Source organism: Chiloscyllium punctatum, chromosome 36 (assembly GCF_047496795.1).
Source record: "Chiloscyllium punctatum isolate Juve2018m chromosome 36, sChiPun1.3, whole genome shotgun sequence".
NCBI classification, from domain to species: domain Eukaryota; kingdom Metazoa; phylum Chordata; class Chondrichthyes; order Orectolobiformes; family Hemiscylliidae; genus Chiloscyllium; species Chiloscyllium punctatum.
This window is the reverse complement of record NC_092774.1, coordinates 17591178-17617076: the sequence shown is the minus strand read 5'-3', so window position 1 is coordinate 17617076 and position 25899 is coordinate 17591178. Positions and strand designations below refer to the sequence as shown.

General features: G+C 61.7%; 1 protein-coding gene across 4 annotated transcripts; it reads right to left on the bottom strand.

Moving 5' to 3' along the window:
* Nucleotides 1–407: 407 nt before the first annotated feature.
* Nucleotides 408–21659, bottom strand: LOC140460870 (CKLF-like MARVEL transmembrane domain-containing protein 5). 4 transcript variants are annotated; one of them, XM_072555572.1, is made up of 6 exons: nucleotides 21649–21659; nucleotides 8497–8616; nucleotides 7893–8045; nucleotides 6074–6169; nucleotides 4986–5094; nucleotides 408–919 (listed from the first exon to the last, which is right to left on the bottom strand). In XM_072555572.1, the coding sequence occupies exons 2-6, from the start codon at nucleotides 8605–8607 to the stop codon at nucleotides 897–899; spliced, it is 492 nt and encodes a 163-aa protein (XP_072411673.1). In that variant the 5' UTR covers nucleotides 8608–8616; nucleotides 21649–21659; the 3' UTR covers nucleotides 408–896. The 4 variants fall into 4 exon arrangements, with proteins under 4 accessions (XP_072411673.1, XP_072411672.1, XP_072411671.1 ...); XM_072555571.1 differs by lacking the exon at nucleotides 21649–21659 and adding an exon at nucleotides 21328–21470; XM_072555570.1 differs by lacking the exon at nucleotides 21649–21659 and adding an exon at nucleotides 21360–21470.
* Between the last annotated feature and the right edge of the window lie 4240 nt (nucleotides 21660–25899).

Here is a 25899-nt window from a genome sequence, read left to right as displayed (position 1 = left end):
ATCCCCAAACTAATCCACTGTCCCCGCTCTCTCTCCCCATAGCCCTGTATCGATCCCCAAACTAATCCCACTGCCCCCTGCTCTCTCTCTCCCCATAGCCCTGTATCGATCCCCAAACTAATCCCACTGCCCCCCGCTCTCTCTCTCCCCATAGCCCTGTACCAATCCCCAAACTAATCCCACTGTCCCCCCCGCTCTATCTCTCCCCATAGCCCTGTACCAATCCCCAAACTAATCCCACTGCTCTCTCTCTCCTCATAGCCCTGTATCGATCCCCAAACTAATCCCACTGTCCCCCCGCTCTCTCTCCCCATAGCCCTGTATCGATCCCCAAACTAATCCCACTGTCCCCGCTCTCTCTCCCCATAGCCCTGTATCGATCCCCAAACTAATCCCACTGCCCCCCTGCTCTCTCTCTCCCCATAGCCCTGTATCGATCCCCAAACTAATCCCACTGTCCCCCCGCTCTATCTCTCCCCATAGCCCTGTACCAATCCCCAAACTAATCCCACTGCTCTCTCTCTCCTCATAGCCCTGTATGGCGGTGTCAGTCTGTGGGTGTGTGTGTGGGGGGGGGGAGCTGGGGACCTGAGCAGAGACATAGACACAGACAGACCCCGTGCGCTGTTGGAGGGGGACAGTAGGATTTGGTGAACAATGCAGACACGAGGAGGGGGACAATGATGTTCCCCTGGGAGGGCACGGGGATCGCGACGCTCTATCACAGGAGACAGGCGAACAGAGACGGAACGCTGCAGCTCTCCCGAGAGCAGAGAGGACAGGACCATGGCTGGAGGGGGGGGAGACAGGGGGACTGAGGAACGCTGCACCGAAGTCTTGGGAAGGGAATTCCAAACATTTCCCACGTCACAGAGAATCCGAAAGAAAGGGGACCGTCACTCTACATCAAGATTGGAACCTAAAACATTGAAACACAGACACAATCAGACAGGGACATCACTCACACCATCACCACAGGGCACTGGGGGGGGGAGAGGGGTTACTGAGGGACAGGGTGAGGGAGGGGGATTAACATCAGTAGGGATACAGTCAGTAACACAGGGCCCTGGTGGGGAGAGGGGTTACTGAGGGACAGGGTGAGGGAGGGGGATTAACATCAGGAGGGATACAGTCAGTAACACAGGGCCCTGGGGGGGGGAGAGGGGTTACTGAGGGACAGTGTGAGGGAGGGGGATTAACATCAGTAGGGATACAGTCAGTAACACAGGGCCCTGGGGGGGAGAGGGGTTACTGAGTGACAGTGTAAGGGAGCTGGATTAACATCAGTAGGGATACAGTCAGTAACACAGGGCACTGGGGGGGGGAGAGGGGTTACTGAGGGACAGTGTGAGGGAGGGGGATTAACATCAGTAGGGATACAGTCAGTAACACAGGGCCCTGGGGGGGGGAGAGGGGTTACTGAGGGACAGGGTGAGGGAGGGGGATTAACATCAGTAGGGATACAGTCAGTAACACAGGGCCCTGGGGGGGGGAGAGGGGTTACTGAGTGACAGTGTGAGGGAGCTGGATTAACATCAGTAGGGATACAGTCAGTAACACAGGGCCCTGGGGGGGGGAGAGGGGTTACTGAGGGACAGTGTGAGGGAGGGGGATTAACATCAGTAGGGATACAGTCAGTAACACAGGGCCCTGGGGGGAGAGGGGTTACTGAGGGACAGTGTGGGGGAGGGGGATTAACATCAGTAGGGATACAGTCAGGAACACAGGGCCCTGGGGGGGAGAGGGGTTACTGAGGGACAGTGTGAGGGAGGGGGATTAACATCAGTAGGGATACAGTCAGTAACACAGGGCCCTGGGGGTGGGGGGAGAGGGGTTACTGAGTGACAGTGTGAGGGAGGGGGATTAACATCAGTAGGGATACAGTCAGTAACACAGGGCCCTGGGGGGGGGAGAGGGGTTACTGAGGGACAGTGTGGGGGAGGGGGATTAACATCAGTAGGGATACAGTCAGTAACACAGGGCCCTGGGGGGGAGAGGGGTTACTGAGGGACAGTGTGGGGGAGCTGGATTAACATCAGTAGGGATACAGTCAGTAACACAGGGCCCTGGGGGGGGAGAGGGGTTACTGAGGGACAGTGTGGGGGAGGGGGATTAACATCAGTAGGGATACAGTCAGTAACACAGGGCCCTGGGGGGGGAGAGGGGTTACTGAGGGACAGTGTGGGGGAGGGGGATTAACATCAGTAGGGATACAGTCAGTAACACAGGGCCCTGGGGGGGGAGAGGGGTTACTGAGGGACAGTGTGAGGGAGGGGGATTAACATCAGTAGGGATACAGTCAGTAACACAGGGCTCTCGGGGGGTGAGAGGGGTTACTGAGGGACAGTGTGAGGGAGGGGGATTAACATCAGTAGGGATACAGTCAGTAACACAGGGCCCTGGGGGGGGGAGAGGGGTTACTGAGTGACAGTGTGAGGGAGGGGGATTAACATCAGTAGGGATACAGTCAGTAACACAGGGCCCTGGGGGGGAGAGGGGTTACTGAGGGACAGTGTGAGGGAGGGGGATTAACATCAGTAGGGATACAGTCAGTAACACAGGGCCCTGGGGGGGGAGAGGGGTTACTGAGGGACAGTGTGAGGGAGGGGGATTAACATCAGTAGGGATACAGTCAGTAACACAGGGCCCTGGGGGGGGAGAGGGGTTACTGAGGGACAGTGTGAGGGAGGGGGATTAACATCAGTAGGGATACAGTCAGTAACACAGGGCCCTGGGGGGGGAGAGGGGTTACTGAGGGACAGTGTGAGGGAGGGGGATTAACATCAGTAGGGATACAGTCAGTAACACAGGGCCCTGGGGGGGAGAGGGGTTACTGGGACAGTGTGGGGGAGGGGGATTAACATCAGTAGGGATACAGTCAGTAACACAGGGCCCTGGGGGGGAGAGGGGTTACTGAGGGACAGTGTGAGGGAGGGGGATTAACATCAGTAGGGATACAGTCAGTAACACAGAGCCCTGGGGGGGGGAGAGAGGTTACTGAGTGACAGTGTGAGTGAGGGGGATTAACATCAGTAGGGATACAGTCAGTAACACAGGGCCCTGGGGGGGGGGGGGAGAGGGGTTACTGAGTGACAGTGTGAGGGAGCTGGATTAACATCAGTAGGGATACAGTCAGTAACACAGGGCCCTGGGGGGGAGAGGGGTTACTGAGTGACAGTGTGAGGAGCTGGATTAACATCAGGAGGGATACAGTCAGTAACACAGGGCCCTGGGGGTGGGGGGAGAGGGGTTACTGAGGGACAGTGTGAGGGAGGGGGATTAACATCAGTAGGGATACAGTCAGTAACACAGGGCCCTGGGGGGGAGAGGGGTTACTGAGGGACAGTGTGAGGGAGGGGGATTAACATCAGTCGGGATACAGTCAGTAACACAGGGCCCTGGGGGGGGGGGAGAGGGGTTACTGAGGGACAGTGTGGGGGAGGGGGATTAACATCAGTAGGGATACAGTCAGTAACACAGGGCCCTGGGGGGGGGGGAGAGGGGTTACTGAGGACAGTGTGAGGAGGGGGATTAACATCAGTAGGGATACAGTCAGTAACACAGGGCCCTGGGGGGGAGAGGGGTTACTGAGGGACAGTGTGAGGGAGGGGGATTAACATCAGTAGGGATACAGTCAGTAACACAGGGCCCTGGGGGGGAGAGGGGTTACTGAGGGACAGTGTGGGGGAGGGGGATTAACATCAGTAGGGATACAGTCAGTAACACAGGGCCCTGGGGGGGGAGAGGGGTTACTGAGGGACAGTGTGGGGGAGGGGGATTAACATCAGTAGGGATACAGTCAGTAACACAGGGCCCTGGGGGGGGGGGGGAGAGGGGTTACTGAGTGACAGTGTGGGGGAGGGGGATTAACATCAGTAGGGATACAGTCAGTAACACAGGGCCCTGGGGGGGGGGGGGGGAGAGAGGGTTACTGAGGGACAGTGTGGGGGAGGGGGATTAACATCAGTAGGGATACAGTCAGTAACACAGGGCCCTGGGGGGGGGGAGAGGGGTTACTGAGGGACAGTGTGAGGAGGGGGATTAACATCAGTAGGGATACAGTCAGTAACACAGGGCCCTGGGGGTGGGGGGGGAGAGGGGTTACTGAGGACAGTGTGGGGGAGGGGGATTAACATCAGTAGGGATACAGTCAGTAACACAGGGCCCTGGGGGGGGGAGAGGGGTTACTGAGGGACAGTGTGAGGGAGGGGGGATTAACATCAGTAGGGATACAGTCAGTAACACAGGGCCCTGGGGGGGGGGGAGAGGGGTTACTGAGGGACAGTGTGAGGGAGGGGGATTAACATCAGTAGGGATACAGTCAGTAACACAGGGCCCTGGGGGGGAGAGGGTTACTGAGGGACAGTGTGAGGGAGGGGGATTAACATCAGTAGGGATACAGTCAGTCACACAGGGCCCTGGGGGGGGAGGGGGGTTACTGAGGGACAGTGTGAGGGAGGGGGATTAACATCAGTAGGGATAACAGTCAGTAACACAGGGGGCTGGGGGGGGAGAGGGGTTACTGAGGGACAGTGTGAGGGAGGGGGATTAACATCAGTAGGGATACAGTCAGTCACACAGGGCCCTGGGGGGGGGAGGGGGGTTACTGAGGGACAGTGTGAGGAGGGGGATTAACATCAGTAGGGATACAGTCAGTCACACAGGGCCCTGGGGGGGAGGGGGGTTACTGAGGGACAGTGTGAGGGAGGGGGATTAACATCAGTAGGGATACAGTCAGTAACACAGGGCCCTGGGGGGGGAGAGGGGTTACTGAGGGACAGTGTGAGGGAGGGGGGATTAACATCAGTAGGGATACAGTCAGTAACACAGGGCCCTGGGGGGGGAGAGGGGTTACTGAGGGACAGTGTGGGGGAGGGGGATTAACATCAGTAGGGATACAGTCGGTAACACAGGGCCCTGGGGGGGAGAGGGGGGGAGTGGGGTTACGGGGATGCGATGGGGAATATTGCTGATGGTATAATTACTCTCTGACTCCCCCCTGCCCTGAGTGGGGGTTTCCTGGGCCGACAGGAGGGTGCGGTACGTGTGGTAAACATCATAGATCAAAACCCCAGTAAGGAGGAACCCGAAAACCTGGAACAGAGAGAGAGAGAGAGAGAGAGCAATCCAACATTACACTGTACAGGGAGCTTTACTCTGTATCGAACCCCGCGCTGTCCCTGTCCCTGGGATGGGTGAGGGGACAGTGTAGAGGGAGCTTTACTCTGTATCTCACCCCGTGCGGTCCCTGGGATGGAGTGGGAACAGTGTAGAGGGAGCTTTACTCTGTATCGAACCCCGCGCTGTCCCTGGGATGGGTGGGGGGAGACAGTGTAGAGGGAGCTTTCCCCTGTATCTAACCCCGTGCTGTCCCTGTCCCTGGGATGGAGGGGACAGTGTAGAGAGAGCTTTACTCTGTATCTAACCCCGTGCTGCCCCTGTCCCTGGGATGGGGGGCACAGTGTAGAGGGAGCTTTACTCTGTATCTAACCCCGTGCTGCCCCTGTCTCTGGGATGGGGGACAGTGTAGAGGGAGCTTTAATCTGTATCTAACCCCGTGCTGTCCCTGTCTCTGGGATGGAGGGGACAGTGTAGAGGGAGCTTTACTCTGTATCTAACCCCGTGCTGTCCCTGTCTCTGGGATGGAGGGGACAGTGTAGAGGGAGCTTTACTCTGTTTCTAACCCCGTGCTGTCCCTGTCCCTGGGATGGTGGGGGGACAGTGTAGAGGGAGCTTTACTCTGTATCTAACCCCGTGCTGTCCCTGTCCCTGTCCCTGGGATGGAGTGGGGTCAGTGTAGAGGGAGCTTTACTCTGTATCTAACCCCGTGCTGTCCCTTTCCATGGGATGGGGGGGACAGTGTAGAGGGAGCTTTACTCTGTATCTAACTCCGTGCTGTCCCTGTCTCTGGGATGGGGGGGACAGTGTAGAGGGAGCTTTACCCTGTATCTAACCCCGCGCGGTCCCTGTCCCTGGGATGGGGGGAGACAGTGTAGAGGGAGCTTTACTCTGCATCTAACCCCGTGCGGTCCCTGCGATAGAGTGAGGATAGTGTAGAGGGAGCTTTACTTACTGCAGCAGCAGCTAGTCCCCCTTCCCTGCTCTGAGCTGCGGTGGTACAGGAGACGATGAGGAAGATGATAGCAGAGGATACAGACCGGACCAAATCCTGGAATAATACGGAACAGCAAGAAACATCTCACAGCATTTATCTATCGCCTGAACATCCCACATTGTCACAACGTCCCTCAGTAACCCCTCTCCCCCCCCAGTGCCCTGTGTTACTGACTGTATCCCTACTGATGTTAATCCCCCTCCCTCACACTGTCCCTCAGTAACCCCTCTCCCCCCCCCAGGGCCCTGTGTTACTGACTGTATCCCGACTGATGTTAATCCAGCTCCCCCACACTGTCCCTCAGTAACCCCTCTCCCCCCCCCCAGGGCCCTGTGTTACTGACTGTATCCCTACTGATGTTAATCCCCCTCCCTCACACTGTCCCTCAGTAACCCCTCTCCCCCCACCAGGGCCCTGTGTTACTGACTGTATCCCTACTGATGTTAATCCCCCTCCCCCACACTGTCCCTCAGTAACCCCCTCTCCCCCCCCCCCCCCAGGGCCCTGTGTTACTGACTGTATCCCTACTGATGTTAATCCCCCTCCCTCACACTGTCCCTCAGTAACCCCTCTCCCCCCCAGAGCCCCTGTGTTACTGACTGTATCCCTACTGATGTTAATCCCCCCTCCCTCACCCTGTCCCTCAGTAACCCCTCTCCCCCCCAGGGCCCTGTGTTACTGACTGTATCCCTACTGATGTTAATCCCCCTCCCTCACACTGTCACTCAGTAACCCCTCTCCCCCCCCCAGGGCCCTGTGTTACTGACTGTATCCCTACTGATGTTAATCCCCCTCCCTCACACTGTCCCTCAGTAACCCTCTCCCCACAGCGCCCTGTGTTCCTGACTGTATCCCTACTGATGTTAATCCCCCTCCCCCACACTGTCCCTCAGTAACCCCTCTCCCCCCCCCCCCCCAGGGCCCTGTGTTACTGACTGTATCCCTACTGATGTTAATCCAGCTCCCTCACACTGTCCCTCAGTAACCCCTCTCCCCCCCAGGGCCCTGTGTTACTGACTGTATCCCTACTGATGTTAATCCCCCTCCCTCACCCTGTCCCTCAGTAACCCTCTCCTGTACTGATGTTAATCCCCCTCCCCCACACTGTCCCTCAGTAACCCCTCTCCCCCCCCAGGGCCCTGTGTTACTGACTGTATCCCTACTGATGTTAATCCCCCTCCCTCACACTGTCCCTCAGTAACCCCTCTCCCCCCAGTGCCCTGTGTTACTGACTGTATCCCGACTGATGTTAATCCCCCTCCCTCACACTGTCCCTCAGTAACCCCTCTCCCCCCCCCAGGGCCCTGTGTTACTGACTGTATCCCTACTGATGTTAATCCAGCTCCCTCACACTGTCCCTCAGTAACCCCTCTCCCCCCCCCAGGGCCCTGTGTTACTGACTGTATCTGTACTGATGTTAATCCCCTCCCTCACACTGTCCCTCAGTAACCCCTCTCCCCCCCCCCAGGGCCCTGTGTTACTGACTGTATCCCTACTGATGTTAATCCCCCTCCCCCACACTGTCCCTCAGTAACCCTCTCCCCCCCCCAGGGCCCTGGTGTTACTGACTGTATCCCTACTGATGTTAATCCCCCTCCCTCACACTGTCCCTCAGTAACCCCTCTCCCCCCCAGGGCCCTGTGTTACTGACTGTATCTGTACTGATGTTAATCCCCCTCCCTCACCCTGTCCCTCAGTAACCCCTCTCCCCCCCCCCTCAGGGCCCTGTGCTCCTGTCTCTGGCTGACGCGGATCCTCGGTTTATCTCTGGCCTTACCGCACACAGCCATTTGGTCGGCGGGGTGTATCCCCCCCCCTTGCTGAGGTTGGCGATGAGGAAGCTGAGGTTGACGATGATCAGGACGAGTGGTGCTGCCATAAAGGGGGAGGCAGAGACCGTGTACGAGATGAACATCAGGAGGACCAGCGCCTGGGGGGTGTGGGGGGTGGGGGGTGTGGGGTGGAGGGGGGGGGGAGATTCCCGTCAGAGAATTCCTGCGAGATTCCCGAGCGGATCACCAGGAGCCCTCCCCCCCTCCCTCCCCCTCTTCACCCGAGCCATGTCTCACTGGGAGAGCACCGCGAGAGCGAGCCCCCCCCCCTCTTGGGGATCACTGAGCCCCTCACCCACCCGTCCCCCGGGAGAGACCGCGCTCCGACCCCCTCCCAGGAACCTCCCCCGCGGCCGGAGGGCCGACTCACCGAGGTGGGGGGGGGGGGGGGGGGGGGGGGGGGAGGGAGAGGGAGGAGGAGGAGTGACCCCGAAGCAGAGATCCCGGGATGCGGGGGGAATCAGGACAGTCCGGCTCCACCTCCACGTGACTCCCTACCCACTCTCTTCCCCCACCCCCGATCCCAGGCCCCTCTCCCGCTTGCCCTACCATCTCCAAGGCCTGGAGAGCCCCTCCACGCGTCCTCAGCAAGTCCCGGAGGGTGGTCAGGCCGAGAGAGGGTCCCGAGGGATCCGCGGGATTGACGGGATCACCCGGCATCAGGGGGACCTGGAGGGAGAGAGGGAGGGGAGTCAGACCGGGACCCTCCGTCAGGGCCCACTCCCTCAGCACTGACCCTCCGACAGGGCCCACTCCCTCAGCACTGACCCTCGGACAGGGCCCACTCCCTCAGCACTGACCCTCCGACAGGGCCCACTCCCTCAGCACTGACCCTCCGACAGGGCCCACTCCCTCAGCACTGACCCTCCGACAGTGCCCACTCCCTCAGCACTGACCCTCCGACAGGGCCCACTCCCTCAGCACTGACCCTCCGACAGGGCCCACTCCCTCAGCACTGACCCTCCGACAGGGCCCACTCCCTCAGCACTGACCCTCCGACAGGGCCCACTCCCTCAGCACTGACCCTCCGACAGTGCCCCACTCCCTCAGCACTGACCCTCGACAGGGCCCACTCCCTCAGCACTGACCCTCCGACAGGGCCCACTCCCTCAGCAATGACCCTCCGACAGTGCCCGCTCCCTCAGCACTGACCCTCCGACAGGGCCCACTCCCTCAGCACTGACCCTCCGACAGGGCCCACTCCCTCAGTACTGACCCTCCGACAGTGCCCACTCCCTCAGCACTGACCCTCCGACAGTGCCCACTCCCTCAGCACTGACCCTCCGACTGTGCCCACTCCCTCAGCACTGACCCTCGCCGAGGCGGCCCTCCTCAGCACTGACCCTCGAAAGGCCCACTCCCTCAGCACTGACCCTCTGACAGTGCCCGCTCCCTCAGCACTGACCCTCCGACAGGGCCCCACTCCCTCAGCACTGACCCTCCGACAGGGCCCACTCCCTCAGCACTGACCCTCCGACAGGGCCCACTCCCTCAGCACTGACCCTCCGACAGGGCCCACTCCCTCAGCACTGACCCTCCGACAGGGCCCACTCCCTCAGCACTGACCCTCCGACAGGGCCCACTCCCTCAGCACTGACCCTCCGACAGGGCCCACTCCCTCAGCACTGACCCTCCGACAGTGTGTCCCTCCCTCAGCACTGTCCCTCCGACAGGGCCCACTCCCTCAGCACTGACCCTCCGACAGGGCCCACTCCCTCAGCACTGACCCTCCGACAGTGCCCACTCCCTCAGCACTGACCCTCCGACAGTGCCCACCTCCCTCAGCACTGACCTTCCGATAGGGCCCACTCCCTCAGCACTGACCCTCCGACAGTGCCCACTCCCTCAGCACTGACCCTCCGACAGTGCCCACTCCCTCAGCACTGACCCTCCGACAGTGCCCACTCCCTCAGCACTGACCCTCCGACAGGGCCCACTCCCTCAGCACTGACCCTCCGACAGTGCCCACTCCCTCAGCACTGACCCTCCGACAGTGCCCACTCCCTCAGCACTGACCCTCCGACAGTTTGTCCCTCCCTCAGCACTGACCCTCCGACAGGGCCCACTCCCTCAGCACTGACCCTCCGACAGTGCCCACTCCCTCAGCACTGACCCTCCGACAGGGCCCACTCCCTCAGCACTGACCCTCCGACAGTGCCCACTCCTTCAGCACCGACCCTCCGACAGGGCCCACTCCCTCAGCACTGACCCCCCGACAGTGCCCACTCCCTCAGCACTGACCCTCCGACAGGGCCCACTCCCTCAGCACTGACCCTCCGACAGGGCCCACTCCCTCAGCACTGACCCTCCGACAGTGCCCACTCCCTCAGCACTGACCCTCCGACAGGGCCCATTCCCTCAGCACTGACCCTCCGACAGGGCCCACTCCCTCAGCACTGACCCTCCGACAGTGCCCACTCCCTCAGCACTGACCCTCCGACAGTGCCCACTCCCTCAGCACTGACCCTCCGACAGTGCCCACTCCCTCAGCACTGACCCTCCGACAGTGCGGCACTCCCTCAGCACTGACCCTCCGACAGGGCCCACTCCCTCAGCACTGACCCTCCGACAGTGCCCACTCCCTCAGCACTGACCCTCCGACAGTGCCCACACCCTCAGCACTGACCCTCCGACAGTGCGGCACTCCCTCAGCACTGACCCTCCGACAGGGCCCACTCCCTCAGCACTGACCCTCCGACAGGGCCCACTCCCTCAGCACTGACCCTCCGACAGTGCCCACACCCTCAGCACTGACCCTCCGACAGGGCCCACTCCCTCAGCACTGACCCTCCGACAGTGCCCACTCCCTCAGCACTGACCCTCCGACAGGGCCCACTCCCTCAGCACTGACCCTCCGACAGTGCCCACTCCCTCAGCACTGACCCTCCGACAGGGCCCACTCCCTCAGCACTGACCCTCCGACAGTGCCCACTCCCTCAGCACTGACCCTCCGACAGGGCCCACTCCCTCAGCACTGACCCTCCGACAGTGCCCACTCCCTCAGCACTGACCCTCCGACAGTGCCCACTCCCTCAGCACTGACCCTCCGACAGGGCCCACTCCCTCAGCACTGACCCTCCGACAGTGCCCACTCCCTCGCCACTGACCCTCCGACAGGGCCCACTCCCTCGGCACTGACCCTCCGACAGTGCCCACTCCCTCGGCACTGACCCTCCGACAGTGCCCACTCCCTCGGCACTGTCCCTCCGACAGTGCCCACTCCCTCGGCACTGACCCTCCGACAGGGCCCACTCCCTCGGCACTGACCCTCCGACAGGGCCCGCTCCCTCGGCACTGACCCTCCGACAGGGCCCCCCTCCCTCAGCACTGACCCTCCGACAGGGCCCACTCCCTCAGCACTGACCCTCCGACAGGGCCCACTCCCTCAGCACTGACCCTCCGACAGGGCCCACTCCCTCAGCACTGACCCTCCGACAGGGCCCACTCCCTCAGCACTGACCCTCCGTCAGGGCCCACTCCCTCAGCATTGACCCTCCGACAGGGCCCACTCCCTCAGCACTGACCCTCCGTCAGGGCCCACTCCCTCAGCACTGACCCTCCGACAGGGCCCACTCCCTCAGCACTGACCCTCCGACAGGGCCACTCCCTCAGCACTGACCCTCCGACAGGGCCCACTCCCTCAGCACTGACCCTCCGACAGGGCCCACTCCCTCAGCACTGACCCTCCGACAGGGCCCACTCCCTCAGCACTGACCCTCCGACAGGGCCCACTCCCTCAGCACTGACCCTACGACAGGGCCCACTCCCTCAGCACTGACCCTCGGACAGTGCCCACTCCCTCAGCACTGACCCTCCGACAGTGCCCACTCCCTCAGCACTGACCCTCCGACAGGGCCCACTCCCTCAGCACTGACCCTCCGACAGGGCCCACTCCCTCAGCACTGACCCCCCCGACAGGGCCCACTCCCTCAGCACTGACCCTCCGACAGGGCCCACTCCCTCAGCACTGACCCTCCGACGGGGCCCACTCCCTCAGCACTGACCCTCCGACAGGGCCCACTCCCTCAGCACTGACCCTCCGACAGTGCTCACTCCCTCAGCACTGACCCTCCGACAGGGCCCACTCCCTCAGCAATGACCCTCCGACAGTGCCCGCTCCCTCAGCACTGACCCTCCGACAGGGCCCACTCCCTCAGCACTGACCCTCCGACAGGGCCCACTCCCTCAGTACTGACCCTCCGACAGTGCCCACTCCCTCAGCACTGACCCTCCGACAGTGCCCACTCCCTCAGCACTGACCCTCCGACTGTGCCCACTCCCTCAGCACTGACCCTCCGACAGTGCGGCCCTCCCTCAGCACTGACCCTCCGAAAGGGCCCACTCCCTCAGCACTGACCCTCTGACAGTGCCCGCTCCCTCAGCACTGACCCTCCGACAGGGCCCACTCCCTCAGCACTGACGCTCCGACAGGGCCCACTCCCTCAGCACTGACCCTCCGACAGGGCCCACTCCCTCAGCACTGACCCTCCGACAGGGCCCACTCCCTTAGCACTGACCCTCCGACAGGGCCCACTCCCTCAGCACTGACCCTCCGACAGGGCCCACTCCCTCAGCACTGACACTCCGACAGGGCTCACTCCCTCAGCACTGACCCTCCGACAGGGCCCACTCCCTCAACACTGACCCTCCGACGGGGCCCACTCCCTCAGCACTGACCCTCCGACAGGGCCCACTCCCTCAGCACTGACCCTCCGACAGTGCTCACTCCCTCAGCACTGACCCTCCGACAGGGCCCACTCCCTCAGCAATGACCCTCCGACAGTGCCCGCTCCCTCAGCACTGACCCTCCGACAGGGCCCACTCCCTCAGCACTGACCCTCCGACAGGGCCCACTCCCTCAGTACTGACCCTCCGACAGTGCCCACTCCCTCAGCACTGACCCTCCGACAGGGCCCACTCCCTCAGCACTGACCCTCCGACAGTGCCCACTCCCTCAGCACTGACCCTCCGACTGTGCCCACTCCCTCAGCACTGACCCTCCGACAGGGCCCCCTCCCTCAGCACTGACCCTCCGAAAGGGCCCACTCCCTCAGCACTGACCCTCTGACAGTGCCCGCTCCCTCAGCACTGACCCTCCGACAGGGCCCACTCCCTCAGCACTGACCCTCCGACAGGGCCCACTCCCTCAGCACTGACCCTCCGACAGGGCCCACTCCCTCAGCACTGACCCTCCGACAGGGCCCACTCCCTCAGCACTGACCCTCCGACAGTGTGTCCCTCCCTCAGCACTGTCCCTCCGACAGGGCCCACTCCCTCAGCACTGACCCTCCGACAGGGCCCACTCCCTCAGCACTGACCCTCCGACACTGCCCACTCCCTCAGCACTGACCCTCCGACAGTTTGTCCCTCCCTCAGCACTGACCCTCCGACAGGGCCCACTCCCTCAGCACTGACCCTCCGACAGTGCCCACTCCCTCAGCACTGACCCTCCGACAGGGCCCACTCCCTCAGCACTGACCCTCCGACAGTGCCCACTCCTTCAGCACCGACCCTCCGACAGGGCCCACTCCCTCAGCACTGACCCCCCGACAGTGCCCACTCCCTCAGCACTGACCCTCCGACAGGGCCCACTCCCTCAGCACTGACCCTCCGACAGGGCCCACTCCCTCAGCACTGACCCTCCGACAGTGCCCACTCCCTCAGCACTGACCCTCCGACAGGGCCCATTCCCTCAGCACTGACCCTCCGACAGGGCCCACTCCCTCAGCACTGACCCTCCGACAGTGCCCACTCCCTCAGCACTGACCCTCCGACAGTGCCCACTCCCTCAGCACTGACCCTCCGACAGTGCCCACTCCCTCAGCACTGACCCTCCGACAGTGCGGCACTCCCTCAGCACTGACCCTCCGACAGGGCCCACTCCCTCAGCACTGACCCTCCGACAGTGCCCACTCCCTCAGCACTGACCCTCCGACAGTGCCCACACCCTCAGCACTGACCCTCCGACAGTGCGGCACTCCCTCAGCACTGACCCTCCGACAGGGCCCACTCCCTCAGCACTGACCCTCCGACAGGGCCCACTCCCTCAGCACTGACCCTCCGACAGTGCCCACACCCTCAGCACTGACCCTCCGACAGGGCCCACTCCCTCAGCACTGACCCTCCGACAGTGCCCACTCCCTCAGCACTGACCCTCCGACAGGGCCCACTCCCTCAGCACTGACCCTCCGACAGTGCCCACTCCCTCAGCACTGACCCTCCGACAGGGCCCACTCCCTCAGCACTGACCCTCCGACAGTGCCCACTCCCTCAGCACTGACCCTCCGACAGGGCCCACTCCCTCAGCACTGACCCTCCGACAGTGCCCACTCCCTCAGCACTGACCCTCCGACAGTGCCCACTCCCTCAGCACTGACCCTCCGACAGGGCCCACTCCCTCAGCACTGACCCTCCGACAGTGCCCACTCCCTCGCCACTGACCCTCCGACAGGGCCCACTCCCTCGGCACTGACCCTCCGACAGTGCCCACTCCCTCGGCACTGACCCTCCGACAGGGCCCACTCCCTCAGCACTGACCCTCCGACAGTGCCCACTCCCTCAGCACTGACCCTCCGACAGTGCCCACTCCCTCGGCACTGACCCTCCGACAGGGCCCCCTCCCTCAGCACTGACCCTCCGACAGGGCCCGCTCCCTCAGCACTGACCCTCCGACAGGGCCCCCTCCCTCAGCACTGACCCTCCGACAGTGCCCACTCCCTCAGCACTGACCCTCCGACAGTGCCCACTCCCTCAGCACTGACCCTCCGACAGGGCCCACTCCCTCAGCACTGACCCTCTGACAGGGACCACTCCCTCAGCACTGACCCTCCGACAGGGCCCACTCCCTCAGCACTGACCCTCTGACAGTGCCCACTCCCTCAGCACTGACCCTCCGTCAGGGCCCACTCCCTCAGCACTGACCCTCCGACAGGGCCCACTCCCACAGCACTGACCCTCCGACAGGGCCCACTCCCTCAGCACTGACCCTCCGACAGGGCCCACTCCCTCAGCACTGACCCTCCGACAGTGCCCACTCCCTCAGCACTGACCCTCCGACAGGGCCCACTCCCTCAGCACTGACCCTCCGATAGGGCCCACTCCCTCAGCACTGACCCTCCGACAGGGCCTACTCCCTCAGCACTGACCCTCCGACAGTGCCCACTCCCTCAGCACTGACCCTCCGACAGGGCCCACTCCCTCAGCACTGACCCTCCGATAGGGCCCACTCCCTCAGCACTGACCCTCCGACAGGGCCTACTCCCTCAGCACTGACCCTCCGACAGTGCCCACTCCCTCAGCACTGACCCTCCGACAGGGCCCACTCCCTCAGCACTGACCCTCCGACAGGGCCCACTCCCTCAGCACTGACCCTCCGACAGGGCCCACTCCCTCAGCACTGACCCTCCGACAGGGCCCACTCCCTCAGCACTGACCCTCCGACAGGGCCCACTCCCTCAGCACTGACCCTACGACAGGGCCCACTCCCTCAGCACTGACCCTCGGACAGTGCCCACTCCCTCAGCACTGACCCTCCGACAGTGCCCACTCCCTCAGCACTGACCCTCCGACAGGGCCCACTCCCTCAGCACTGACCCTCCGACAGGGCCCACTCCCTCAGCACTGACCCCCCCGACAGGGCCCACTCCCTCAGCACTGACCCTCCGACAGGGCCCACTCCCTCAGCACTGACCCTCCGACAGTGCTCACTCCCTCAGCACTGACCCTCCGACAGGGCCCACTCCCTCAGCAATGACCCTCCGACAGTGCCCGCTCCCTCAGCACTGACCCTCCGACAGGGCCCACTCCCTCAGCACTGACCCTCCGACAGGGCCCCCTCCCTCAGCACTGACCCTCCGACAGTGCCCACTCCCTCAGCACTGACCCTCCGACAGGGCCCACTCCCTCAGCACTGACCCTCCGACAGGGCCCCCTCCCTCAGCACTGACCCTCCGACAGTGCCCACTCCCTCAGCACTGACCCTCCGACTGTGCCCACTCCCTCAGCACTGACCCTCCGACAGTGCGGCCCTCCCTCAGCACTGACCCTCCGACAGGGCCCACTCCCTCAGCACTGACCCTCCGACGGGGCCCACTCCCTCAGCACTGACCCTCCGACAGGGCCCACTCCCTCAGCACTGACCCTCCGACAGTGCTCACTCCCTCAGCACTGACCCTCCGACAGGGCCCACTCCCTCAGCAATGACCCTCCGACAGTGCCCGCTCCCTCAGCACTGACCCTCCGACAGGGCCCACTCCCTCAGCACTGACCCTCCGACAGGGCCCACTCCCTCAGTACTGACCCTCCGACAGTGCCCACTCCCTCAGCACTGACCCTCCGACAGTGCCCACTCCCTCAGCACTGACCCTCCGACTGTGCCCACTCCCTCAGCACTGACCCTCCGACAGTGCGGCCCTCCCTCAGCACTGACCCTCCGAAAGGGCCCACTCCCTCAGCACTGACCCTCTGACAGTGCCCGCTCCCTCAGCACTGACCCTCCGACAGGGCCCACTCCCTCAGCACTGACCCTCCGACAGGGCCCACTCCCTCAGCACTGACCCTCCGACAGGGCCCACTCCCTCAGCACTGACCCTCCGACAGTGCCCACTCCCTCAGCACTGACCCTCCGACAGTGCCCACTCCCTCAGCACTGACCTTCCGACAGGGCCCACTCCCTCAGCACTGACCCTCCGACAGTGCCCACTCCCTCAGCACTGACCCTCCGACAGTGCCCACTCCCTCAGCACTGACCCTCCGACAGTTTGTCCCTCCCTCAGCACTGACCCTCCGACAGGGCCCACTCCCTCAGCACTGACCCTCCGACAGTGCCCACTCCCTCAGCACTGACCCTCCGACAGGGCCCACTTTTTCAGCACTGACCCTCCGACAGTGCCCACTCCTTCAGCACCGACCCTCCGACAGGGCCCACTCCCTCAGCACTGACCCCCCGACAGTGCCCACTCCCTCAGCACTGACCCTCCGACAGTGCCCACTCCCTCAGCACTGACCCTCCGACAGGGCCCACTCCCTCAGCACTGACCCTCCGACAGGGCCCACTCCCTCAGCACTGACCCTCCGACAGGGCCCACTCCCTCAGCACTGACCCTCCGACAGTGCCCACTCCCTCAGCACTGACCCTCCGACAGTGCCCACTCCCTCAGCACTGACCCTCCGACAGGGCCCACTCCCTCAGCACTGACCCTCCGACAGTGCCCACTCCCTCGCCACTGACCCTCCGACAGGGCCCACTCCCTCGGCACTGACCCTCCGACAGTGCCCACTCCCTCGGCACTGACCCTCCGACAGTGCCCACTCCCTCGGCACTGTCCCTCCGACAGTGCCCACTCCCTCGGCACTGACCCTCCGACAGGGCCCACTCCCTCAGCACTGACCCTCCGACAGGGCCCGCTCCCTCAGCACTGACCCTCCGACAGGGCCCCCTCCCTCAGCACTGACCCTCCGACAGTGCCCACTCCCTCAGCACTGACCCTCCGACAGTGCCCACTCCCTCAGCACTGACCCTCCGACAGGGCCCACTCCCTCAGCACTGACCCTCTGACAGGGCCCACTCCCTCAGCACTGACCCTCCGACAGTGCCCACTCCCTCAGCACTGACCCTCCGACAGTGCCCACTCCCTCGGCACTGACCTTCCGACAGTGCCCACTCCCTCAGCACTGACACTCCGACAGTGCCCACTCCCTCAGCACTGACCCTCCGACAGGGCCCACTCCCTCAGCACTGACCCTCTGACAGGGCCCACTCCCTCAGCACTGACCCTCCGACAGGGCCCACTCCCTCAGCACTGACCCTCCGACAGTGCCCACTCCCTCAGCACTGACCCTCCGACAGTGCGGCACTCCCTCAGCACTGACCCTCTGACAGTGCCCACTCCCTCAGCACTGACCCTCCGACAGTGCGGCACTCCCTCAGCACTGACCCTCCGACAGGGCCCACTCCCTCAGCACTGACCCTCTGACAGTGCCCACTCCCTCAGCATTGACCCTCCGACAGTGCCGCACTCCCTCAGCACTGACCCTCCGACAGTGCAGCCCTCCCTCAGCACTGACCCTCCGACAGGGCCCACTCCCTCAGCACTGACCCTCCGACAGTGCCGCACTCCCTCAGCACTGACCCTCCGACAGTGCAGCCCTCCCTCAGCACTGACCCTCCGACAGGGCCCACTCCCTCAGCACTGACCCTCCGACAGTGCCCACTCCCTCAGCACTGACCCTTTGACATTGCCCACTCCCTCAGCACTGACCCTCCGACAGGGCCCACTCCCTCAGCACTGACCCTCCGACAGTGCCCACTCCCTCAGCACTGACCCTCCGACAGTGCCCACTCTCTCAGCACTGACCCTCCGACAGTGCCCACTCCCTCAGCACTGACCCTCCGACAGTGCCCACTCTCTCAGCACTGACCCTCCGGCAGTGCCCACTCCCTCAGCACTGACCCTCCGACAGTGCCCACTCCCTCAGCACTGACCCTCCGACAGGGCCCACTCCCTCAGCACTGACCCTCCGACAGGGCCCACTCCCTCAGCACTGACTCTCCGACAGTGCGGCCCTCCCTCAGCACTGACCCTCCGACAGGGCCCACTCCCTCAGCACTGACCCTCCGACAGTGCCCACTCCCTCAGCACTGACCCTCCGACAGTGCCCACTCCCTCAGCACTGACCCTCCGACAGGGCCTACTCCCTCAGCACTGACCCTCCGACAGTGCGGCCCTCCCTCAGCACTGACCCTCCGACAGGGCCCACTCCCTCAGCACTGACCCTCCGACAGTGCCCACTCCCTCAGCACTGAACCTCCGACAGGGCCCACTCCCTCAGCACTGACCCTCCGACAGTGCCCACTCCCTCAGCACTGACCCTCCGACAGGGCCCACTCCCTCAGCACTGACCCTCCGACAGGGCCCACTCCCTCAGCACTGACCCTCCGACAGGGCCCACTCCCTCAGCACTGACCCTCCGACAGTGCAGCCCTCCCTCAGCACTGACCCTCCGACAGGGCCCACTCCCTCAGCACTGACCCTCCGACAGTGCCCACTCCCTCAGCACTGACCCTCCGACAGTGCGGCCCTCCCTCAGCACTGACCCTCCGACAGGGCCCACTCCCTCAGCACTGACCCTCCGACAGGGCCCACTCCCTCAGCACTGACCCTCCGACAGGGCCCACTCCCTCAGCACTGACCCTCCGACAGGGCTCACTCCCTCAGCACTGCCCCTCCGACAGGGCCCACTCCCTCAGCACTGACCCTCCGACAGTGCCCACTCCCTCAGCACTGACCCTCCGACAGTGCCCACTCCCTCAGCACTGACCCTCCGACAGTGCCCACTCCCTCAGCACTGACCCTCCGACAGGGCCCACTCCCTCAGCACCGACCCTCCGACAGTGCGGCCCTCCCTCAGCACTGACCCTCCGACAGTGCCCACTCCCTCAGCACTGACCCTCCGACAGTGCCCACTCCCTCAGCACTGACCCTCCGACAGGGCCCACTTCCTCAGCACTGACCCTCCGACAGTGCCCACTCCCTCAGCACTGACCCTCCGACAGTGCCCACTCCCTCAGCACTGACCCTCAAACAGTGCGGTCCTCCCTCAGCACTGACCCTCCGACAGGGCCCACTCCCTCAGCACTGACCCTCCGACAGGGCCCACTCCCTCAGCACTGACCCTCCGACAGTGCGGCCCTCCCTCAGCACTGACCCTCCGACAGGGCCCACTCCCTCAGCACTGACCCTCCGACAGTGCCCACTCCCTCAGCACTGACCCTCCGACAGTGCGGCCCTCCCTCAGCACTGACCCTCCGACAGGGCCCACTCCCTCAGCACTGACCCTCCGACAGGGCCCACTCCCTCAGCACTGACCCTCCGACAGGGCCCACTCCCTCAGCACTGACCCTCCGACAGTGCCCACTCCCTCAGCACTGACCCTCCGACAGTGCCCACTCCCTCAGCACTGACCCTCCGACAGGGCCCACTCCCTCAGCACTGACCCTCCAACAGTGCGGTCCTCCCTCAGCACTGACTCTCCGACAGGGCCCACTCCCTCAGCACTGACCCTCCGACAGGGCCCACTCCCTCAGCACTGACCCTCCGACAGTGCGGCCCTCCCTCAGCACTGACCCTCCGACAGGGCCCACTCCCTCAGCACTGACCCTCCGACAGTGCCCACTCCCTCAGCACTGACCCTCCGACAGTGCCCACTCCCTCAGCACTGACCCTCCGACAGGGCCCACTCCCTCAGCACTGACCCTCCGACAGTGCGGCCCTCCCTCAGCACTGACCCTCCGACAGGGCCCACTCCCTCAGCACTGACCCTCCGACAGGGCCCACTCCCTCAGCACTGACCCTCCGACAGTTCCCACTCCCTCAGCACTGACCCTCCGACAGTGCGGCACTCCCTCAGCACTGACCCTCCGACAGTGCCCACTCCCTCAGCACTGACCCTCCGACAGTGCCCACTCCCTCAGCACTGACCCTCCGACAGTGCGGCCCTCCCTCAGCACTGATCCTCCGACAGTGCCCACTCCCCCAGGACTGACCCTCCGACAGTGCGGCCCTCCCTCAGCACTGACCCTCCGATAGTGCCTACTCCCTCAGCACTGATCCTCCGACAGTGCGGCACTCCCTCAGCACTGACCCTCCGACAGTGCCCACTCCCTCAGCACTGACCCTCCGACAGGGCCCACTCCCTCAGCACTGACCCTCCGACAGGGCCCACTCCCTCAGCACTGACCCTCCGACAGTGCCCGCTCCCTCAGCACTGACCCTCCGACAGTGCCCACTCCCTCAGCACTGACCCTCCGACAGTGCCCACTCCCTCAGCACTGACCCTCCGACAGTGCCCACTCCCTCAGCACTGACCCTCCGACAGTGCCCGCTCCCTCAGCACTGACCCTCCAACAGTGCCCACTCCCTCAGCACTGACCCTCCGACAGTGCCCACTCCCTCAGCACTGACCCTCCGACAGTGCCCACTCCCTGAGCACTGACCCTCCGACAGTGCCCACTCCCTCAGCACTGACCCTCCGACAGTGCCCTCTCCCTCAGCACTGACCCTCCGACAGGGCCCACTCCCTCAGCACTGACCCTCCGACAGTGCCTACTCCCTCAGCACTGACCCTCCGACAGTGCCCACTCCCTCAGCACTGACCCTCCGACAGTGCCCTCTCCCTCAGCACTGACCCTCCGACAGTACCCACTCCCTCAGCACTGACCCTCCGACAGTGCCCACTCCCTCAGCACTGACCCTCCGACAGTGCCCACTCCCTCAGCACTGACCCTCCGACAGTGCGGCCCTCCCTCAGCACTGACCCTCCGATAGTGCCCACTCCCTCAGCACTGACCCTCCGACAGTGCGGCACTCCCTCAGCACTGACCCTCCGACAGTGCCCACTCCCTCAGCACTGACCCTCCCACAGTGCGGTGCTCCCTGTGTCTGAGCCTGGCTGGTAGGTCCTGTTCTCTGGTCTAGGGTGTTACTTGCCCGGCCCTGTGCTGTTGTGAACACAGGCAGCATTCAGAGAGAGTGTGAGCCCGAGATCAGCTGCTTTCACAAAGAGCTCATTCACAATCCTCTGAGAGATCCCCACCCTCCACATCCCACCCCACCCCCACCCCCAGGAGCTCGGAGCTGGTCTCCCACACTGTTTCCATCCCCCCTCCCCCACCTCGTTTGCTGTGTCTCCCCCCAAACACACCCTCTCCCATCTCTGAGATGGTGCCTGTCTGGACCAGTGTGTTTGTCTCGGTGTGCGTGTGACAGTGCGCACGCACGCGTCTCTGTGTGAGACTGTGCACGTGTGTCTGTCTGTGTGTGGGCGTGGGCATGTCTCTGCGCGGGACACTGTGCGTGCGCATGTCTCTGTGTGCGTGTTTAACTGCGTGTACGTCTGCCTCTGTGCGTCCGCATGTGACTGCGTGCACGCGTGACTGTGGGCATATGACTGTGCGTGTCTCTGTGCGTGCGTGTCTGTGCGTGCATGGCTGTGACTGTGTGCGTGTGTGTGTGTGCATGTGTCTGTGTGTGCACGTGTGACTGTGCGTGCGCGTGTGACTGTGCGTGCGCGTGTGACTGTGCGTGCGCGTGTGACTGTGCGTGCGCGTGTGTGTGCGTGTGACTGTGCGTGCGCGTGTGTGTGACTGCTTGCGCATGACTGTGCATGCACGTGTCTGTGTGTGTGCGTGACTGTGCGTGCATGTGTCTGTGTGTGCACGTGTGACTGTGCGTGCGCATGACTGTGCGTGCACGTGTCTGTGTGTGCGTGACTGTGCGTGCATGTCTGTTCGTGCGCGTTTGTGTGCGCGTCTGCGTGTGACTGCGTGCGCGTGACTGTGTGTGCATATCTGTGTGACTGTGCATGCGTGTCTCTGTGCGTGCGTGCGCGTGACTGCGTGCGTCTGTGTGCATGTCTGTGAGGGTGCATGCACGTCTGTGCGTGCGCGTCTGCGCGCGTGTGCATCTGTGTGCGCGTGCGTGTCTGCACGCGTGTGACTGCGTGTGCGCGTGACTGTGCGCGCCTGTGACTGTGTGCATGTCTGTGTGCGTGACTGTGCGTGCAAGTGTGTGCGAGAGTGACTGCGTGCGAGTGAATTTTGAGTGGGAGCAGCGGCTGAGGAAAAACGAACCCGGGAGACTACAGCTAAGGTAAGACAGTTTGTTTCAAAATTACTTACCTGTAGTGGGCAGCGGAAGTGAGGTTGGAGCGCATAGCTGGGCGGGAAGGCAAGTGATTAGTATTTGAGTGGGTGTGTTCTAGACCCCAGGTTATTGACTCAGTGTTCTTGTTTTTTGGAGACAGTGTACAGTCATGGCAGCGCAGGCGGTGGAATGTTCCTCCTGCAGGATGTTTGAGGTAGGGGTGACCACCGATACTCCTGCCGACTTCGTCTGCAGGAAATGCAGTCAGATCCTGATCCTCACCGAACGAGTTAGGGAACTGGAACTGGAGCTGGATGAGCTGAGGATTATTCAAGAGGCTGAGAGGGTGATTGATAGAAGCTACAGGGACATAGTTACGCCGGAGAATAGAGGTAGCTGGGTAACAGTTAGAGGTGGGAAGGGGAAGAAACAGGCAGTGCAGGGTTCCCCTGTGGTCGTTCCCTAAAAAATAAGTATGCAGCTTTGGAAACTGTTGGGGGGGACAGCCTTGCAGGTGTAAGCTGCAGTGAAGGGGTCTGTGGCTCTGAGACTCAGAAGGGAATGGGGGAGAGGAGGAGAGCGCTAGTTATAGGGGACTCTCTAGTTAGAGGGGCGGACAGGCGGTTCTGTGGACATGGGCGAGACTCTTGGCTGGTTTGTTGCCTCCCGGGTGCTAGGGTCCGAGACGTCTCGGACCGTGTCTTCAGAATACTTAAGGGGGAGGGTGTGCAGCCAGAAGTCGTGGTACACATTGGCACCAACGACATAGGTAGGAAGAGGGGCGGGGAGGTCATTCAAGAGCTCAAGGAGTTAGGCTGGAAGCTAAAAGCTAGGACAGACAGAGTCGTCATCTCTGGGTTGTTGCCGGTGCCACGTGACAGAGAGGCAAAGAATAGGGAGAGAGTGCAGTTGAACACGTGGCTGCAAGGATGGTGTAGGAGGGAGGGCTTCAGATATTTGGACAATTGGACTGCATTCTGGGGAAGGTGGGACCTGTATAAACAGGACGGGTTGCACCTGAAGCAGAAGGGCACCAATATCCTGGGGGGTAGGTTTGCTAGCACTCTTCGGGGGGGTTTAAACTAATTTGGCAGGGGGATGGGATCCGGACTTGTAGTCCAGCAAGTAGGTTAGCTGTGTGTCAGGATGCCCAAGACTGTAGGGAGGCTGTGGAGAAGGTAGCACTGACAGGGACTACTTGCGGACACAGAGATGGGCTCAAGTGCGTATACTTCAATGCAAGGAGTATCAGAAATAAGGTGGGTGAACTTAAGGCGTGGATCGGTACCTGGGACTACGATGTTGTAGCCATCACGGAAACGTGGATAGATGAGGGACAGGAATGGCTGTTGGAGGTTCCTGGTTACAGATGTTTCAGTAAGATTAGGGAGGGTGGTAAAAAAGGAGGGGGGTGGCATTGCTAATTAGAAATGGTATAACGGCTGCAGAAAGGAAGTTTGAGGGGGATCTGCCTCTGGAGGTAGTATGGGCTGAAGTCAGAAATAGGAAAGGTGCAGTCACCTTGTTGGGTGTTTATTATAGGCCCCCCAATAGCAGCAGAGATGTGGAGAAACAGATTGGGAAACAGATTTTGGAAAGGTGCAGAAGCCACAGGGTCGTAGTCATGGGCGACTTCAACTTCCCAAATATTGATTGGAAGCTCTTTAGATCAAGTAGATTGGATGGGGCGGTGTTTGTGCAGTGTGTCCAGGAAGCTTTTCTAACGCAGTATGTAGATTGTCCAACCAGAGGGGAGGCCATATTGGATTTGGTACTCGGTAATGAACCGGGACAAGTGATGGGCTTGTTGGTGGGTGAACATTTTGGTGATGGCGACCACAATTCTGTCACTTTCACCTTGGTTATGGAGAGAGATAGGTGCGCACAACAAGGTAGATTTTACAATTGGGGGAAGGGAAATTACGATGCTGTAAGACAGGATTTGAGGAGCATACGTTGGGAGCATAGGCTGTTAGGGAAGGATGTGGTGGAAATGTGGAACTTTTTCAAGGAGCAGATACGACGTGTCCTTGATATGTATGTACCGATCAGGCAGGAAAGAAATGGTCGTGTGAGGGAGCCTTGGTTGACGAGGGAGGTTGAATGTCTAGTAAAGAGGAAGAAGGAGGCTTACATAAGGTTGAGGAAACAAGGTTCAGACAGAGCAGTGGAGGGATACAGGATAGCCAGAAGGGACCTGAAGAAAGGGATTAGGAGAGCTAAGAGAGGGCATGAAAAATCCTTGGCGGATAGGATCAAGGATAACCCCAAGGCATTCTATGCGTATGTGAGAAACCTGAGAATGACGAGAACAAGGGTAGGTCCGATCAAGGACAGTGGTGGGAGACTGTGTATTGAGTCGGAAGAGATAGGAGAGGTCTTGAACAAGTACTTCTCTTCAGTATTTACGAACGAGAGGGACCGTATTGTTGAAGAGGAGAGTGTGAAACGGACTGGTAAGCTAGAAGAGATACTTGTTAGGAAGGAAGATGTGTTGGATATTTTGAACAACTTGAGGATAGACAAGTCCCCCGGGCCTGACGGGATATATCCTAGGATTATGTGGGAAGCAAGAGAGGAAATTGCAGAGCCATTGGCAATGATCTTCTCGTCTTCACTGGCAACGGGGGTGGTACCAGGGGACTGGAGAGTAGCGAATGTTGTGCCCCTGTTCAAAAAAGGGAATAGGGATAACCCCAGGAATTACAGGCCACTTAGTCTTACTTCTGTGGTAGGCAAAGTAATGGAAAGGGTACTGAGGGATAGGATTTACGAGTATCTGGAAAGACACTGCTTGATTAGGGACAGCCAGCACGGATTTGTGAAGGATAGGTCTTGCCTTACAAGTCTTATTGAATTCTTTGAGGAGGTGACCAAGCATGTGGATGAGGGTAGAGCAGTGGATGTAGTGTACATGGATTTTAGTAAGGCATTTGATAAGGTTCCCCATGGTAGGCTTATGCGGAAAGTCAGGAGGCATGGGATAGAGGGAAATGTAGCCAATTGGATAGAAAACTGGCTAACCGGTCGAAGGCAGAGAGTGGTAGTAGATGGTAAATATTCAGCCTGGAGCCCAGTTACAAGTGGAGTTCCGCAGGGATCAGTTCTGGGTCCTCTGCTGTTTGTAATTTTTATTAATGACTTAGAGGAGGGAGTCGAAGGGTGGGTCAGTAAATTTGCAGATGATACAAAGATAGGTGGAGTTGTGGACAGTGAGGAGGGCTGTTGTCGGCTCCAGAGGGACTTAGATATGATGCAGAGCTGGGCTGAGGAGTGGCAGATGGAGTTCAACCCTGCCAAGTGTGAGGTT